We start from the raw sequence: 17,386 nt of genomic DNA, 5'->3' as shown, positions 1-17,386 counted from the left end.
CTTCCAACCACCGGATGGATTCACTATAATCTGATTAGAATCAAATACAGTTTGCACACACTTAGTTCACTATTGAACAGAACACACTCTGTTCAATTTACAAGATGAAGAAAATCATTCAGCTAATGGTGTTTTTTATTCTAGCTCTCTCTTGATTCACACACAGTACAATCAGGAAAATAGCTTCACAGTATGAGTATTCAAAGACTTGATTTCTCAGCAAGATGATCGAATGATTGTAGATTGGCAATTCAATGATTCAGTAATTAGTAGTTTGTCTTTTGTCCTTGAGATTTGATAAATACTGGACAGAGACTAACGGTCGAATCTTTAGAATGATACGTGGCACTCTTCCAATGGAAAATCTCCATTGTACACAGCAGGTTCTGAGCACAAGGATCGTGGCCGTACAACAACTGGTAGTGCGCCGAATATTCCATCAGGGATGTACCTGCAAAACAAGTAATATGAGGGAAATTCTCTTACGTGGAATTCATTGGTTGGTTGCATATAGCCATCGTACTAATCTTCACTAGAAAGTGGAGCAGGAGTAGAGTACAGCTATAACACGTGGGTAGGCGGGTGCTAGCTTAAGCTTAGCATTATACGTATTTCAGTTAGACGACCTCGTCTAATGAAATCAAACATCCCTGTCTAATAACAGAATCCATTAGACCGCCTGGTCTAATGGGATTAGACTTACGTCTAATTACAATCACTTCAGACTAATCTGAAGGAGTTAGACTTACGTCTAACTTTCACTAACCATTAGACTCCACGTCTAACTCCACTGAGTTAGACTACACGTCTAATTCCAGTTTTACTCCAGACTTGTCTGAAAGAGTTAGATTTACGTCTAACTTTACTAACCATTAGACTGCACGTCTAACTCCACTGAGTTAGACTGCACGTCTAATTCCGGTTCTACTTCAGACTTGTCTGAAGGAGTTAAACTTACGTCTAATTTTCACAATCCAATAGATTGCACGTCTAACTCCGCTGAGTTAGACTGCACGTCTAATTCCAAATATATTAGACTGCACGTCTAACTCCGCTGAGTTAGACTGCACGTCTAATTCCGTATACATTAGACTGCACGTCTAACTCTGCTGAGTTAGACTGCACGTCTAATTCCGTATACATTAGACTGCACGTCTAACTCCACTAAGTTAGACTGCACGTCTAATTCCGTATACATTAGACTGCACGTCTAACTCCACTGAGTTAGACTGCACGTCTAATTCTGTATACATTAGACTGCACGTCTAACTCCACTAAGTTAGATTGCACGTCTAATTCTGTATACATTAGACTGCACGTCTAACTCCATTGAGTTAGACTGCACGTCTAATTCCGTATACATTAGACTGCACGTCTAACTCCACTGAGTTAGACTGCACGTCTAATTCCGTATATATTAGACTGTACGTCTAACTCCACGAGTTAGACTACACGTCTAATTCCGAGATCTATTAGACTGCACGTCTAATTCCAAAATCTATTAGACTACACGTCTAACTCCACGAGTTAGACTGCACGTCTAATTCTGAGATCTATTAGACTGCACGTTTAACTCCACGAGTTAGACTGCACGTCTAATTATGTGCATCTAATGCCAAATCGGTCTAATGAGCCTCATTAGAGCCAAGTCTCATGAAATATGATTTTAATACACCTGCATCAAAGCGCATAAATCATTTTATCATCAAAATTTCATTAATCAAATTATTTTAACACTTAGTCAAAATAATTTGACCCAACAACATATCCCAAATAGATAGACATGCCCAAGGGGACATGACAAGTTCGCCTAGACAAGATTGAAAGAAAATAAAAGTTTTTGCATAAACTTTGAACATACCATATATAAGCTGATCGATCATGAAATCAAACTGCAATCAATAGTTGGTGAAGGATTGAACTAAATTCCATTGACATTGTTGTGACCAGAGTACTCCTCAAAATCAGATGAATTGCCATAAAATTTAGTTAAAATATACATTGAAAACGTCGGAACATTAACGAGAGCACCATTAGAAACCAAATCTACAACAATTCAAGTAAAACTAATCTCGATCTAATAAAATAAGATGAGAACCAAAACCCTCGTATTGTGAAAACCTTTTAGGTTTTGTGCCTAACAAATCTAATTTGAGAGGAAAAACAAAGCCAAATGCCACACAATAAGATGAAACCCTTCAAAATAAGACCACTCATCCCGGTGTGTCAATAAATTTATTTGAAATGAGCATATTCTTCCAAAACTGGAAAAGGGGTTACAAATACATTACATTATTAATGGATCCATCCAAATGCTTGGGCCCTCTATAAATTCAAATATTTGAAAGGTATGGGCCCATTTGTGAATCATTGCCTCTAGAACATATCCTTCATCCTTCTCTAAGGACCTTTATACTTTCTCAGCCATACATTTAGATATAATCATTTAAATCTATGAGAATAAGATCAAATTGTCCTTTGAATTTGTACTCGATAATAATATAGTGCACTAAACTTTTAAAATGAACATTGAAAGTAAGTGTCTGATTGTATTGTTGGACAACTTTTCAAATGAACATCTAAGCATTTGTTGGAGATAAAAACGGATTAAACTTCTTTTAAAAATATCTTACGATTTCAGAAGAGATTAATGAATTTGATTTAGAATTCTTTTTAATTAGACTAATGAGGTTATTTATTTATATATATATATATATATATATATATATATATATATATATATATATATATATATATATATATATATATATATATATATATATATATATATATATATATATATATAGTTAGCGAGCTCAAATGGATTAAGTTGATATCTCGATTATTTTGTAGTTGACTATTTAGCTCGAAAGAAATTGTTATACGTTCAGTGATCGCGGTCGATCTATGCATTTACTTCATAACGATATAGGAGATCTCTTTTAAAAAATCGGTGGAGACGGTCGGTGAACTCATTAATTTTTTTGAAGATCTTCGAACTCGTTAACGCTAAATTTTATGTTATGTTTGTTTGTTCGTTGGCAAACATTTTTTTCTTATATTTTCATTGTTACTCTCAAATGTTTAATCTCGTTGTGTTTTAAATGTTTTTTTTTGTAAGAATGTGAATCCTTGTATTTATGACGTTAAGATTAAACAACTATTATTTATATCATATTATATTAATTTAAAAAAAAAGTTAAATTAAAAGAAAATGAGAATTAATAAAACAATATAAATATATATATATATTGATGCAGCGTGCGTGGCTAGGATGAACCTTTATCAAGATTCGTTGATTCTTACGAATACCGAAAGTCGATAGATATTGAGGAAACCTCGTTTTCTGATTAATAATCTTCCCCTAACAAAGTGTTTTAAGATCCTTTAAATACTCAAACCCTAGCTTGCAAAAGAAATAAACAACTTTTAATAAATTGCAAAAAACACCCGAAACTAATAAAAAATGCGATTTTGAGCCCCTAAACGTTTCCGCCCGAAAAACACTAGGCAATCGTCGAAATCTGACACTTGCGAGATATTTTCGGATGCTGCAACTTTCGCATAAACGCCTCTTCGACTCGCACCGCATCATTCCCCCCAGGGTAGAAAAGATTCGTCCTCGAATCTGGAACCGCATCATCCTCATCAGAAGAAGACTCACCCACAAAAGGAACAAGATGCTTCACATTGAACACATCAGAGGTACGCACATGGCTGGGAAGGCGTAAACGATAAGCATTGGGGTTGATCTTCTCCACAATCTCAACAGGACCAATCTTCTTAGCAGCAAGCTTGCTATATTCATGAGCTGGAAAACGATCCTTAGTCAGAATAGCCCACACAAAGTCACCAACTTCAAAATCAACAGCACGCCTTCTCGAATCAGCCTTCTCCTTGTACTTGGCAGTAGCAGCAACCAAGCGGTCATGAGTGGTCTGATGAACCTGAGCCAACTGACCAACAAAATCCGCAGCAGTGGAATGAGGACGCACCTTGCTGGGCAGCGCTAACAAATCAAGAGGAGCACGCGGAGACAGCCCGTAAATCACATGGAAAGGATTGAAACCAGTGGAGCGATTAACAGCATGATTGTGAGCAAACTCGGCCTGAGGCAGCTTCAGATCCCAAGCCTTAGGATGATCCCCAATTAAACTGCGCAGAAGGTTCCCCAAAGACCTATTAACAACTTCAGTTTGGCCATCAGTTTGCGGGTGATAGGCACTGCTAAAATTCAGCTGAGTATTAACCAAACGCCAAAGACTCCTCCAAAAGTGACTCACAAAGCGAGTGTCCCGATCAGAAGCACCACCCAACTGATCCAACAAGTCATCCAACCGGGGAATAGGAAACCGATAACGCACTGTAATCTTGTTGATAGCACGACTATCAATGCACATACGCCAAGACCCATCCTTTTTTGGGGTAAGAAGGGCCGGGACAGCACAGGGACTAAGGCTCTCTCGAATGTGTCCCTTAGCCAACAAGTCCTCCACCTGTCTACGCAACTCTTCATGTTTTTTGGGACTCATGCGGTAATGAGGACGGTTGGGTAGGGCAGCACCTGGAACCAAGTCAATGTGATGATGGATATCACGCAAAGGAGGCAAGGCACAAGGCAGATTCTCAGGAAAAACATCTGCAAACTCCTGTAACAGCGGCTGCACTGGAATAGGCACCTCAGAACTAGCACCACAGGTAATCAGCGAACAAAATAGAGCAAACACCATGCCCGATTCGACCATGGCGGTCTGAAAAGGACCCCGAGACAACAAGGTGGCAGGGGGGGACGCATGATGAGTGGGGGCAGCACCCTTCTTGGGCTGATTTGGCATCAACACAATCTTGGTACCATGAAATAAGAACGTGTAGGTATTAGCACGCCCATCATGTATAACAGAATGATCAAACTGCCAAGGGCGACCAAGTAAAAGGTGACAAGCATCCATAGGAACCACATCACAATATACAGCATCACGATAATGGGAACCAATGGAAAAATTAACAAGTACGCGCTTGGAAACTGTAACATCCGTACCTTGACTCAGCCAGGACAGGCGATAAGGCTTGGGATGAGGTTCAGTGGACAGACCCAGCTTCGAAACTGCAACCTCAGAAATCACATTCTCACAACTCCCAGCATCAATGATGAAGGTGCAAACTTTGCCACCGATGGTACAAGTGGAATGGAACAGATTATTGCGTAACCACTCGTTGTCAGGAGCACGAGGGGTTAAACATGATCGACGAATCACCAAAAGGGGGCCAACATCACCAGAAACATACTCCTCCGCTGCCTCATCATCATAAACATCATACACTGGGGCTGAATCTGAAGGAAGAGCAGAGTCAGGATCATCCACCTCAGTAAAAAGACCACGATTGGTGGACTTTGGGTTGCGACACTCTGCTTGGCGATGGCCAACTTCACCACAATTGAAACAACGCAAGCCACCGGGACGTCCCTGCGGGGGGGCTGTAGTGCCGCGAGGGGGGGCTGGGGTGGGATGGGCCGGCTGGAAAGAAGAACCAATGCCACTAGTGGGGACAACCTGTTTTCCAAAGCTGCCCGAACCGCGCCTGGCTAGCTGTTTCTCAGCCTGTGAAGCACGCTGATGTGCCTCAGAAACAGTCAAAGGATCAAACATATTCAAAATATCCTGCAATTGGAGGCGAAGGCCACCAATATAGCGAGAAACCAACTGGAGAGGGGACTCAGACAGGTCAACACGAGCCACAAAGGTGTAAAACTCAGTGGAATAGTCATCCACGGAACGAGAACCCTGACGAAGATTCTGGAACCGCTGGTACAAGTTACGTTCGTAATTATATGGTAGAAACGCAGCCCTAATATGCTTCCTGAATTTGTCCCAATTCGTGAGCTTTGCCTTACCATGACGAACACGTGTCTGTTTCAACTGCTGCCACCATGCTTGTGCACGACCATGTAAGCGGATCGTAACAAGGGGTACACGACGATCTGCAGGAACTTCCTTGAAATCCAGAATCTCTTCAACCTGAGAAAGCCAATCAATAAACTCTTCCGGTGATAGACTACCATCGAACTTAGGGATGTCCACCCTGAAAGTCTGCTCCCAGCGATGATTGGGGCGTTCAGGGGATCGATTCCGAAGACCACCGAGAGGGTTTTCATCTGTCATCGTAACATCATCTTCAGGGTGGTGCATGTGCATAGATGCATCCATCCGTTGCGTCAACCATTCAACATGCCGCCTCAAATCGTCGTTATCACGGCGAAACTCAGCGTTTTCACGTCGCAACTCAGCAAGGTCACCATCATCAGCACCAGGGGTAGGGTTGCGCGGCTGTCTTCGGGGCGGCATACCTCAGGGTCGACTGGAAACTGATACCAACTGATGCAGCGTGCGTGGCTAGGATGAACCTTTATCAAGATTCGTTGATTCTTACGAATACCGAAAGTCGATAGATATTGAGGAAACCTCGTTTTCTGATTAATAATCTTCCCCTAACAAAGTGTTTTAAGATCCTTTAAATACTCAAACCCTAGCTTGCAAAAGAAATAAACAACTTTTAATAAATTGCAAAAAACACCCGAAACTAATAAAAAATGCGATTTTGAGCCCCTAAACGTTTCCGCCCGAAAAACACTAGGCAATCGTCGAAATCTGACACTTGCGAGATATTTTCGGATGCTGCAACTTTCGCATAAACGCCTCTTCGACTCGCACCGCATCATATATATTATATATATATATATATATATAAAAGATAATTTGTATGTCAACTATGTATCAACAACACAAATACATGTGACAAAATTATATAATTTTCTAACCTAGAAAATAAGTTAGCTGAACTAGAATTATAAGACCTTATAGAATAATGAATTGTAATTGACAATTCTATCTACAAAGACCACCATTAACCATAGTCAATCAAAGACAATAGATAATTAAGTCATTTTAACAAATTAAAAAATGCACAATTACCAATGACCACGTATAAAATATTTTATGATGAAATCATGTTAAACTGAACAAGTCAAATTTTCAAAAATCTAACTTTAAAATTGATATATAATAGATCATCGTCACAATAAATACATAAAAGACAAATAAATTAAACAACAAAAACTGAAAAATGAAATCAGCATGAGAGTGACTATTTATATTAAGAAAAATAAATAATATTATTCTCTTTAAAAGATATATATAAGATATAATAATTCTACATTTTATTATTTTTTCAAGATTCGAAAATTCTCTCGCATTAAATTTTCACTGTGAAGAAACGATAAATCATTCTCTATATTTTTCTTTCAATATTTTTCTTAAGATTTTAGCCTAATTGTTACTTTGAACTCAAATTTAGTAATTTCTGATATTTAGAACCCTGACTTTGAAAACAGCTGCTCAATTAGCTTACATTTTCTTAATTAAACTTTTAATTTTGATTTTTTTTAGAGGAGATAAGAGAAAATCATTTTTAAATATTCATATGAATTTTGCTATTTGGTTCAAAAACAAATCATTTCAAAATTGTTATTTAAGAAAAAGAAAAAAGAAATCATAATATGTAATTATTTGATTGGTAAATATAAAAAATCATATAGTTTAAGGATAAAACAGTGATATTAAACATAAATGTTGTGGACTGATCCTTTGATTAGACAAAGACATACATGCATGTCTCATCAATATCACACTTCTAATCATATGTTATCATAAAAGCCGTATTATTTTAAGGCATCATTTTTTATTAATTAATACTGCATGCTTACATTATATTTTTTTTCATAATAATATTATTACTATTAGTGCTCTGATTTAGTATCTCCTCCCTTACAACTTTTTTATTATCTTTATAATTCATTGCCAAACTCATCATTTTATTTAATTAAAATGTTTTTTTTAACCATAAGAGTCGATTAAGGAACTTACCTTGTCTATGACAATAGATAAGAAAAATAATTAGGATTCAAAATTTGGGATGGATGACATAACACAATTTGATTTATCGAAAAAATAATAAAATTTATCTATTTTCTCTCTTCACCCTTTATCTTTTTTTAAATAGTAATATAGTGACACACCATTCTCTTCTCCATTCACTCACAAATTTTCTCCCATATCACCTCTCGTTGAAGAATCATGAGTCAATTTCAACATTGCTTAAAAAAAATGTCATTGTCAGGCTGCTCACTCAGGTGACAACAGATGAGGATTTAACCACTATATTTCAAGTACTTGATGCTACATAAACCTATCATGTTCATTCTATTTTACTAATCCAAGAGTCAGTCGATGCACAAGCTCATGCTGGCACCAATTTGGTTCCACCATTGTCGATGGATAATAGCCTCAACTGGAATTATTGTTCGGAATCACTTGGGAAGACCAATTCGCGTCCTTGTACACATTTTTAGAAGCCTCTCTCCTACGAAAGCGAATACAGTGACCATCCAATATGCAATGTACTTTTTTTTTTTTTTGAGAACGGCAATGTACTTTGGCATCGACAATAAATGGTAAAATGTGATTTTTGAATCATATGTTAAATGAGTTGTATCATCTAATATCAACTCTTCAATTGGATATCATTGGAGTCAGGGCCGACCCATTGGCTGTGCAAGATGTGCACTTGCACAGGGCCTCAAAAAATATAGGACCACCAAAAAAATTATATACATAGATATAAAAAAAAATTAACAAGTCGTTGTAGTATAGTGGTAAGTATTCTCGCCTGTCACACGGGTGACCCGGGTTTGATCCCCGGCAACGACGTTAACATTACCAAAAGAAATACACGTCGTTATAGTATATAGTGATAAGCATTCACGGGTTTGATCCCCGACATCAAATACTTTCTTATTATTTTTACCTAATTAGTGTATTAATAACCAATTCATAACTAAGACTACAAAAATGAACATCATAAAATATCTAAACAAATATCAACATATTAAATCCAAAGTAGAAAATCTCAAATCATCGATATTTATTTTTTCTTTCATCATTTTTAATCATTTTATTTTTATATTGTCAGTAAACAATTGCAGTCTAAAAATGTGCGAATTGATGTAGCAATGGGTAGTGTGAAGGCACGTATTGCATTCTTTAGAGAGTACAGAGAAGTAGGGTTTGAGAATGCGTTGAATTGTGCCAAAGAAATTACTGTTGAATTGTATATTGATCCAGTATTTTCAAAGAATAAAAAGAAAAGAAAAGTTCTTAAGAAAAAACATTTTGATGAGATTGACTCTGAAAATCAACCATCTGAACCACCTATCGAAGAATCAAGTCAAGAATCCTTCAGAATTCATTACTTTTTATACATAATTGATGAAGCAATCAGTTCAATGAAGAAAAGGTTTCAGCAATATGAGCAATATGAGCAATATGAGGAGACATTTGGGTTCTTATTTACGGTAGAGAAGCTAAAGTCCTTAGATTCTGTTAACCTAAAAAGAAGCTGCAACAACCTTAAGAAGAAGCTGGAGAATGGTCACACTTCTGACATTAACGGTGAGGATTTATTAAATGAATTGGGACTATTACAAAAACATTACCAAATGAGCTTGATTCAACCAGTGCAATCCTAAATTTCTTGAAAAGAGCTAATTGTTATCCTACTAGTTGTCTTGCATATAGAATTATGTTAACAGTTCCAGTAACAGTAGCATCAGCTGAAAGAAGCTTTTCAAAGCTAAAATATTGAAATCTTACTTGCGTTCGACTATATCACAAGAAAGACTAAATGCTTTGGCTTTGATTTCTATTGAACATGAGTTCTTGGAAAAGTTTAAATATGATAGGTTAATTGATGATTTCGCATCTAAGAGTGCAAGAAGATTAATTTTCAGAAAATAGTATTGCATTGGCTGATTCAAATTAGTAAAATTCTAGTAGAATTGTATTGCATGTCGTGTCTTTGTAATAGATTTCAAACTTTTGGTCATTCTTTTTGAAGACAATATAACAAGAGCATTTGTTATTGAAGTAAATTCAATAAGTTTTACCATAAAATTTCCTTAATTTTTTTTATCTTTTTGTTGTTGTGATCTTAATTGTTGGTATGCGTAGATATTTATTTATGATATTATGTTTGTAGTTTTGGTGTTTTTCTTTTTTTGGAGTACTTAAGGCCGCATTTGATATCTCACACAAGGCCTTCAAACATATTGGACCGACACTGATTGGAGTCTTGATCCAATCATTCAAAATATTAAGTGTTTACTGCACTTTTAACGATTTTTCAAACTTCATTTTGTCAAACGCAATAACAACAAATTAACCCGCACATTGGGTAGTACACCATTGTCGAGATTATTTATTTTCATTGTCATTTTCTTTATTCTATCAATACTTGTAAATCGGTTGTTTTTGTAATGATCTTTTGCCTTCGTAATAATATTTTGAAATACTTAAATAAATAAATAATGAGAGAGAGAAAAAAAAATATTTGACAAAATTAGGTTATCAAAAGAAGAATCTCTATTATTTTTTGGTGGACTATCTGGTTGAAAAGAAATTGGAGAACTTTTAACAATAAAAATAGGCTATTAAGGATTATTCACAATATCATTATCATGACGTTGTTAGAGATTAGATCCGAGAAATCTGTGGATTTGGTGATCTTATTCATGTTCTTTTAAAAAATTTCGAGTTCATTAATTATTCTAATGTATTTAATTTATATATTAAATTTTTTTATATTATGCTTAAATGGATTTTTAATTAAATGTACCGTTAAAAAAATTATGAAAAGAAGAATCTTTAAATATTATGTTTGTTGATGAATTATTTCTTATTTAGACAACTTAAAATTGTCCATTATAACTAGTATTTTTTTGTTAAAATTTATTTATCACATTTTATTTAATTTTAAGCATCAAATTATTAAATTTTATGTATCAAAATATTCTTATTTTATTTTTTTAAAATTTATTTATCACATTTTATTTAATTTTAATCATCAAATTATTTAATTTATGTCTTATTTTATTTTTATAAAATTTAAATTTAAAAATACATTATAATAATTCAACAAATTAAAACCCAAATAATTAATTTTTTCTTTCAAACAATATTTTAAAAAATCAAATAATTCAACAACAAACAAGTTCTTAATGGCAAACATTTCTTCCTATGCTTTTGGATTTAACTTTCTTTATAAAAGAAATTATTTTTTATGATAGATTATTTTGTTCTATCATGATTTCTTAAGGACTTAATTGTGCCAATTTATTATGCACCAATATTATATTACCTGATAAGATTCAAATTGATCTCATTTCATATGAACATCTCAATTTGAAGCTTTGAAGTGAACTGATGTTTCTTATCCTCTTTTTGTGTGATTGCATAGTTCTTGATTTATTCGTGACACTATTATTATTATTTTTGTCGGTTTGAAAACACCTGAATCTGAAAGTGAAATTAAGTTTCAACGGATAAATTTATTAAATCTATTAATATATAGATAATAAAGTATTTTATCTAACATTATTTCGTCTAAATCAATATCTTAATAATTTATTTTAAAAAAATTCCCTTACACATTTTCAGATCCGAAATTGGATTTGGACGTATCCAAATTGATATGATTTTGTATCGATTTACCAAGCTTATGCAATGAAATGAGAAATATCCTTTCAAATTAAAAGGGAAAATGTAAATTTTTAACATGCATATTAGAGTTGAGATTGACAAAAATAGGCTGCAGAAATGGCAACCAAATTAGAAAGGATTTAGGTGAGGATCAGAGACAGACAAACAAACAGCATTCCAAACTGTACAGCACACACAGAAAAAGAAAAAGAAAAAAAAAACTTCAACTGAATCCATTAATATCGATCTTCTTCATGTACTAGATCCTACCATAGGTGGTCTCTTGATGTTATTCATATGGGTAGTCTCATAAACAGGTAAACCGCAAGAATCATCATAACCCAGATCATAATTCTTCAATTCAAACAAATCAGAACTCGAATCACTCTCTCCTCCTCCATCATCATGATCATGAAATCTCCTAAATTCTTTCTCATCTTCTTCCTTACATTGATTTATAATATTCTTCTTATGATCTTTCTCGAAATACCCATTTGCATAAACCCTCTGTTTTCTATCCCACTGAAACTTATCATCCAACCAACTATAGTCTGTAGCCATTACCTCACTTTTCACAGATGATGAAGAAGGCTTAACGATCTTACTGGGTAAAGACATCGTCTTTATTGGAGTAGTAGCCGATCCTCTAAAATGGCTTATGCTACTCCTTCTCTTCCTTCTTCCTCCTCCTGGACTTTCATCATCATCTTTATTCGATTGCTGGGTGGCTGCCGATTTCATCGATTTCTTCTTCTTTGAAGAAGATGATTGGCTGAAGAGAGAATTCAAGAAACTTGCCAATCTCCCACCTGGTGAACTTGGCTGTTTATGTTTCTTCTCCTTATTATTATTATTATTATTATTAATAACAGAAGAAGCCATTAATGACTGTTTGTTTTCTCTGAGGAGGATCGAGTTTCTCATGTTGGGCATATCTAAGCTCATCCTCGGACCCCCTGATATCCAGCCACGTCTCATGAGACTTGAAGACGACAGATCGAACACGTCGAGGTTCTCGCCGGCGCCGCCGACGTCGTTCCGTCGATGGAACGGCTTCATGTTCATGGGTATAGCTTGAAGTTTGGAAAGACTGTTTCTTGAATCAAATTAGAAACAGAGAATTGGATTTAAGAGAGATGCAGGTGAGAAGTAGATATGATGATTTAAAATAATGAATTAGGTGCACATTTGGAGTCATCTTTGGAGGGGAAGAGAGGGACCCTTTTTTAATTAATTGATGACATTATATTTTATTTATTTGTTATATAATACTCCTTCTCGTACGTATAGAAAACGTAACAGTTATCAATCTTGACAAACACTAAGCATGCTATCATTAAGGTGGTCGAATGTCGTATGTAAGATACCATGATGGATGTCATCTTTCTTTCTTTTTTTTATGAGTAGTCAACTAAAATATATTAACATTTGTTTATGGGAGTTCATTTTTTTAATTTGATTTCATCTAAGAGCTTGTTTGATCTTGGTTATGTGAGGTTTTTGGAGTTTTTTATGTTAAAATATCTTGTTTGATAAAAAAAAGAGTAAATTATTTGGGCTTTTAGTGTGTGATTAATAAAATATAATTTTGTATTTATAATTTAAATTTTATAAAAATAAAAGTATTTTAGTTGAGGAGTGATTTGACATTTAAAATGATAGTTATATGAAAAAATATATATTTTTTAAAAAATTGAATAAAATCTCAACAAAAATTCTCACATCAAAGAATTTTAAGAATATCCACCCTCAATATGAATTTGAATGAAGAGCCATGAAATTTATTATTTTGACACTTAAAATGATTAAGCCTTGCAGCTAAGATAGTAGAAATTTAAGAGAAAAAATATATATGTTTGAGGATGATGTAGAAGAAAAAATATATATATAACATACTAAATTATTTATCTAATTAGTAGATGTTGAAAAGATAACAATTTTGTTACTATAAAAAACAAAGTTAGAAAGAATGTTTAAAAAAAAGTTGTGGAGAGTAAAAGATGGAGAAATAACATTTTGTTCTTAAAAAAAAATTGAAAATTAAGAGTGTGATTCATGAGTGAAAAAATATTTGATTGAGAAGGTTAGAAAAAAATAAAGTTAGAGTGAATTGTGGATACAAACAAAATAGATGATGTATTTATTGTTACGTTGTAATGATGTGACATATGAAATATTTTTTTTAAATGATCTATGCAATTATATTATGAAATGCATAGTCGTTTAAGCACAACGATAAAAAAAATATTTGTGAAAAAAATCACACAAACAATACAAAATTAAAGTGTACGGAGATCTTCCAAAAGAGTAATGAGCTCTCCGACTGAATTTGTCGGCTTCCCACATCGAACCTACCACATCAAACCTCATATAATATTAGGATAATAGCATTGTGAATTATTCGCAACAGTCATTTTAGATTGCTGAAGGTTTTACCATTTCTATCTAACCAAATTACCCACCATAAAATAATGGAATATAACTCATTGTTTTAGGCCCACAAATCTAGCTGTCTCATTCCACGTTTCCCAACGCGCATCAATGATTCCCAGCATAACCCAATGAATACCATTAATACTCCAAAGAAGACTTCAAATACTAGCGACACTCTTACAATGTAAAAGGAGATGAGAGGCTGTCTTCACATTCTTAAGACACAAACGACATTGACTAACTAAAATAAGACTCTTGCACATACATTTATCATCAGTTAGAATACACCGTGGATCGCACTCCACCCGAAAAAAGTGATCTTAGTGAAAATCTTAAACTCCCAAAATTTCTCTCTACACAACTCAGTTGGAATGACTCTATCAAATATATAATAACAATGTCACACATCAAACTTGTATAAATTTCTCCATCGCATCGTATCATAGTTCAACGGAGAGACCCCTTTGTTGGCCATTAATGATAACAATCTATCGTGAGAAAAACTTTCCTCAAATGATAACCTTCTTCTATATCTAATACAATGCGTAAAACCTTGAGAGCGATGATCGTACATGTCTTTGATTGTGACATCTCTATAAATAGTAATAGAGGTCAGTAGAGGAAAAAGAACAACAAAGCTCTTACCCTACATCATGCATCCTCCCTAAAACGGGTAGATTAACTGTCACCCACGATAAATAAATAATGTTTCACGATAACTTTTCCACATGATTGACATGTCACTCCATATGCTACATCCCACGGGGTGATTGTATATTTTTGTAAGCCAACTAGACCAATCCAACATATATTTGATTCTGATCATGTTTAAATAGAGACTTCCCTGTTTCGAACCAAAACGAGCACACCACTTTGACAATAAGGCCTTATTAAAACAGTATGTCACGAAAACCTAAGCCTCCTTCATCTTTGGGCACTTTTACTTTGTTCCAATTAACAAGATGTGAAAACAAAAACTCAGAATACCCTCATAAAAATGTACACATTAACCTTTCCATTTTTACTGTCACGCTATTAGGAATCACAAATAATGACATTACGTAGTAGGCATGTGAAATGTCAAATTAAAACTTAATAAAAAAGATATCGATAATATTAATATAGTTGGGTATCGGGTTTGAGTTTTGCACACTTCTCATACTCGACTCTGAACCCGATCGAGTACCTTCTCCTCTCTTAATGCCTGACCCCGGACCCTATTTCAAATATCCGAACACGATCATTAGCTACTCACAAATACAGATGTTCATTGTCATCTCTAATCGAATCAATGGACAATGTAGCATTAACTATGAAAACATTACATTAAAGTACAAATATTGGTACAAATGTGACGTTACTTAATTTTTATTAATCAACTTTTACACGAAGATAGCCATAATAATAACTCAACAAAAACATTATTTAAAGTACAAAACATGAAAATAATTGAGATGAGATAATCAATGCTAGTCCATCAAATGAGGAGTATAAAATAGACTCAAAGTATATATGAGTGAGTTAATTTTCTTCTTTTTTAATTGTAAGGAGTGCGAGACACGAGAACTTCCCAGGGGTCACCCATCCTAGTACTACTTTCGCTCAAGCACGCTTAACTGCGAAATTCTGATGGGATTCGGTGCATTAGTGCTGATATATATGATCGCACCCAAGAGCGTGTTAATTGTGATAGAAGAAAACAAAGTAATTGTCTTTTAATGCATTAGCTAAAAGAGTTGAAGTCCAATTTAACCTTAATTCTTTTGATTTCGAGTTTTAAGTTTTCAATTAGAACAAGACCTTCCTATCGATCTTTCTATCTTCTTTTCAAAAGGATACACACATATAATACCTATTTTGTAAAATTAGTCTTTTGACAAACTCATGCCTATATAGGCACAATTTGTATTCATATGGTCTCAATCTTTTTCTACTTCTTGCATCAATTGAGGATCAATGAAACGATACTCTTTTCTTTTTAGAAAAGAACAAAGATATGTTTCCAAATGAAGTATTAATTTGTGCCACTTTCCTTCTTTTCTAAAAAAATGGCAGAGTTTGTTGTAGTGTGAAATGGGGGGCAGATGGTAGTGTAAATCTTCATTTCCTTGGATTCCAAAACTAATTGTAATATGTTTGTTGTTTGTTGGTGGTGGTGGGGTTCATTTTTCAAGTGTGGTGTTGCCCATCACCTTACTTGCATCTCCTTTCAGTACCAAGAGTATCATTGTGGGCTAACTAGCCAAAGAAAAGATAAATCTCTACCTCTCTTTTTACATTTACTTTTCTTAATTAAATCTTTAAAAGCTGTGCTTTTTTTTATTTATTAAGAAATTTCTGGAAGGAAACCCCTTTATCATATATTTATATATAGAACTAAATGAATATGATCAAGAAAAATTACATGAGCAAACCCCATATCTCCTTATTAAAGACATCTTACAATGAAAGCACATATGAGTTATTGCGACACAAATAAGGTTATGGACTATTCCATAAAAGAAAAGGATCAAAAAAGAGTTTTATGCTCATTATCCTTTAGTGGAGGATGCTTTTGATTTTTTACTACACGACACTAACAATAAAGTATTTGAAGATAAACATAACATCAAAGAATCGCATTTAGCTTTCATAAAGTGTACACAACCTAGGACCTTAATTAATTATGATTTATATATATGAAGCTTGAAGTAGCTTTTGTTATTTTCCTTTGTCACAAGAGATGGAACAAACAGACCATCCTAGTTATAGCTATCTAGGCCGGTTGTTACCCATTTATAAATTAGAGCTAGCTATATATCCTATAGAAAAAAAAGGCTATTAAAAAGGTTAATTGATGACCTAACTAATAAACTAACTCCCTAGAATGTTGGATTTACATCATTAGATTTGTCATTTAAAAGGGGAAATAAAGGTGTTTTGGATTCTCTTAAACACAAAGCATTACTAGACACTAGTAATTTCTTTGTTGAATGAGTTTCAATGTGAATTTAAATGAGCATTGATGATCATTAGTAATGTTTTCTTAGCTAAAACAATTCAATGTATCTTAAACCAAGGTTTTTCGAGTCATTAAGGTTCTTTTTCTTTCTTTCTTTCTTTATGGGACATGCATAAAACACACAACTTTGATGTGCTTCATATTTGTTGAGTCACATTCTATATGTGTATATTCTTCAAACATACTTAAATTAAAATTGTTAAATTAATGTGTTTCTTATTGAACATGTTTGAATGTTAATCATGTACATACACTTAATTATGGTTATTTTATCCTCTTAACACATTTCTTTTAAGTTAATTGTAGAATTATGTGCAAATTATGTAAAATAAATTCTTGTCAAAAAGTAAAATGCGATATA

The 17,386-nt window shown here is 34.0% G+C and overlaps 1 protein-coding gene, 1 non-coding gene and 1 pseudogene across 2 annotated transcripts; 1 reads left to right on the top strand and 2 right to left on the bottom strand.

Moving 5' to 3' along the window:
- Positions 1-8,693: 8,693 nt before the first annotated feature.
- TRNAD-GUC lies at positions 8,694-8,765 on the top strand. The gene has a single exon. It is a non-coding gene; the product is annotated as a tRNA-Asp (tRNA).
- Positions 8,766-11,651: 2,886 nt separating this feature from the next.
- LOC124921371 (protein BIG GRAIN 1-like E) lies at positions 11,652-12,787 on the bottom strand. Its single transcript, XM_047462023.1, has one exon. The coding sequence runs from the start codon at positions 12,654-12,656 to the stop codon at positions 11,844-11,846; it is 813 nt and encodes a 270-aa protein (XP_047317979.1). The 5' UTR covers positions 12,657-12,787; the 3' UTR covers positions 11,652-11,843.
- Positions 12,788-15,571: 2,784 nt separating this feature from the next.
- LOC124922818 lies at positions 15,572-15,695 on the bottom strand (annotated as a pseudogene).
- Positions 15,696-17,386: the final 1,691 nt, after the last annotated feature.

This window comes from Impatiens glandulifera, chromosome 1 (assembly GCF_907164915.1).
Source record: "Impatiens glandulifera chromosome 1, dImpGla2.1, whole genome shotgun sequence".
NCBI classification, from domain to species: domain Eukaryota; kingdom Viridiplantae; phylum Streptophyta; class Magnoliopsida; order Ericales; family Balsaminaceae; genus Impatiens; species Impatiens glandulifera.
Note: the sequence above shows the minus strand (reverse complement) of the source record. Positions and strands in the feature narration are given on the sequence as shown.

Excerpts from the sequence above, each read along its gene's own strand:
- LOC124921371 (XM_047462023.1), bottom strand. The coding sequence starts at position 12,656 with ATGAACATGAAGCCGTTCCATCGACGGAACGACGTCGGCGGCGCCGGC.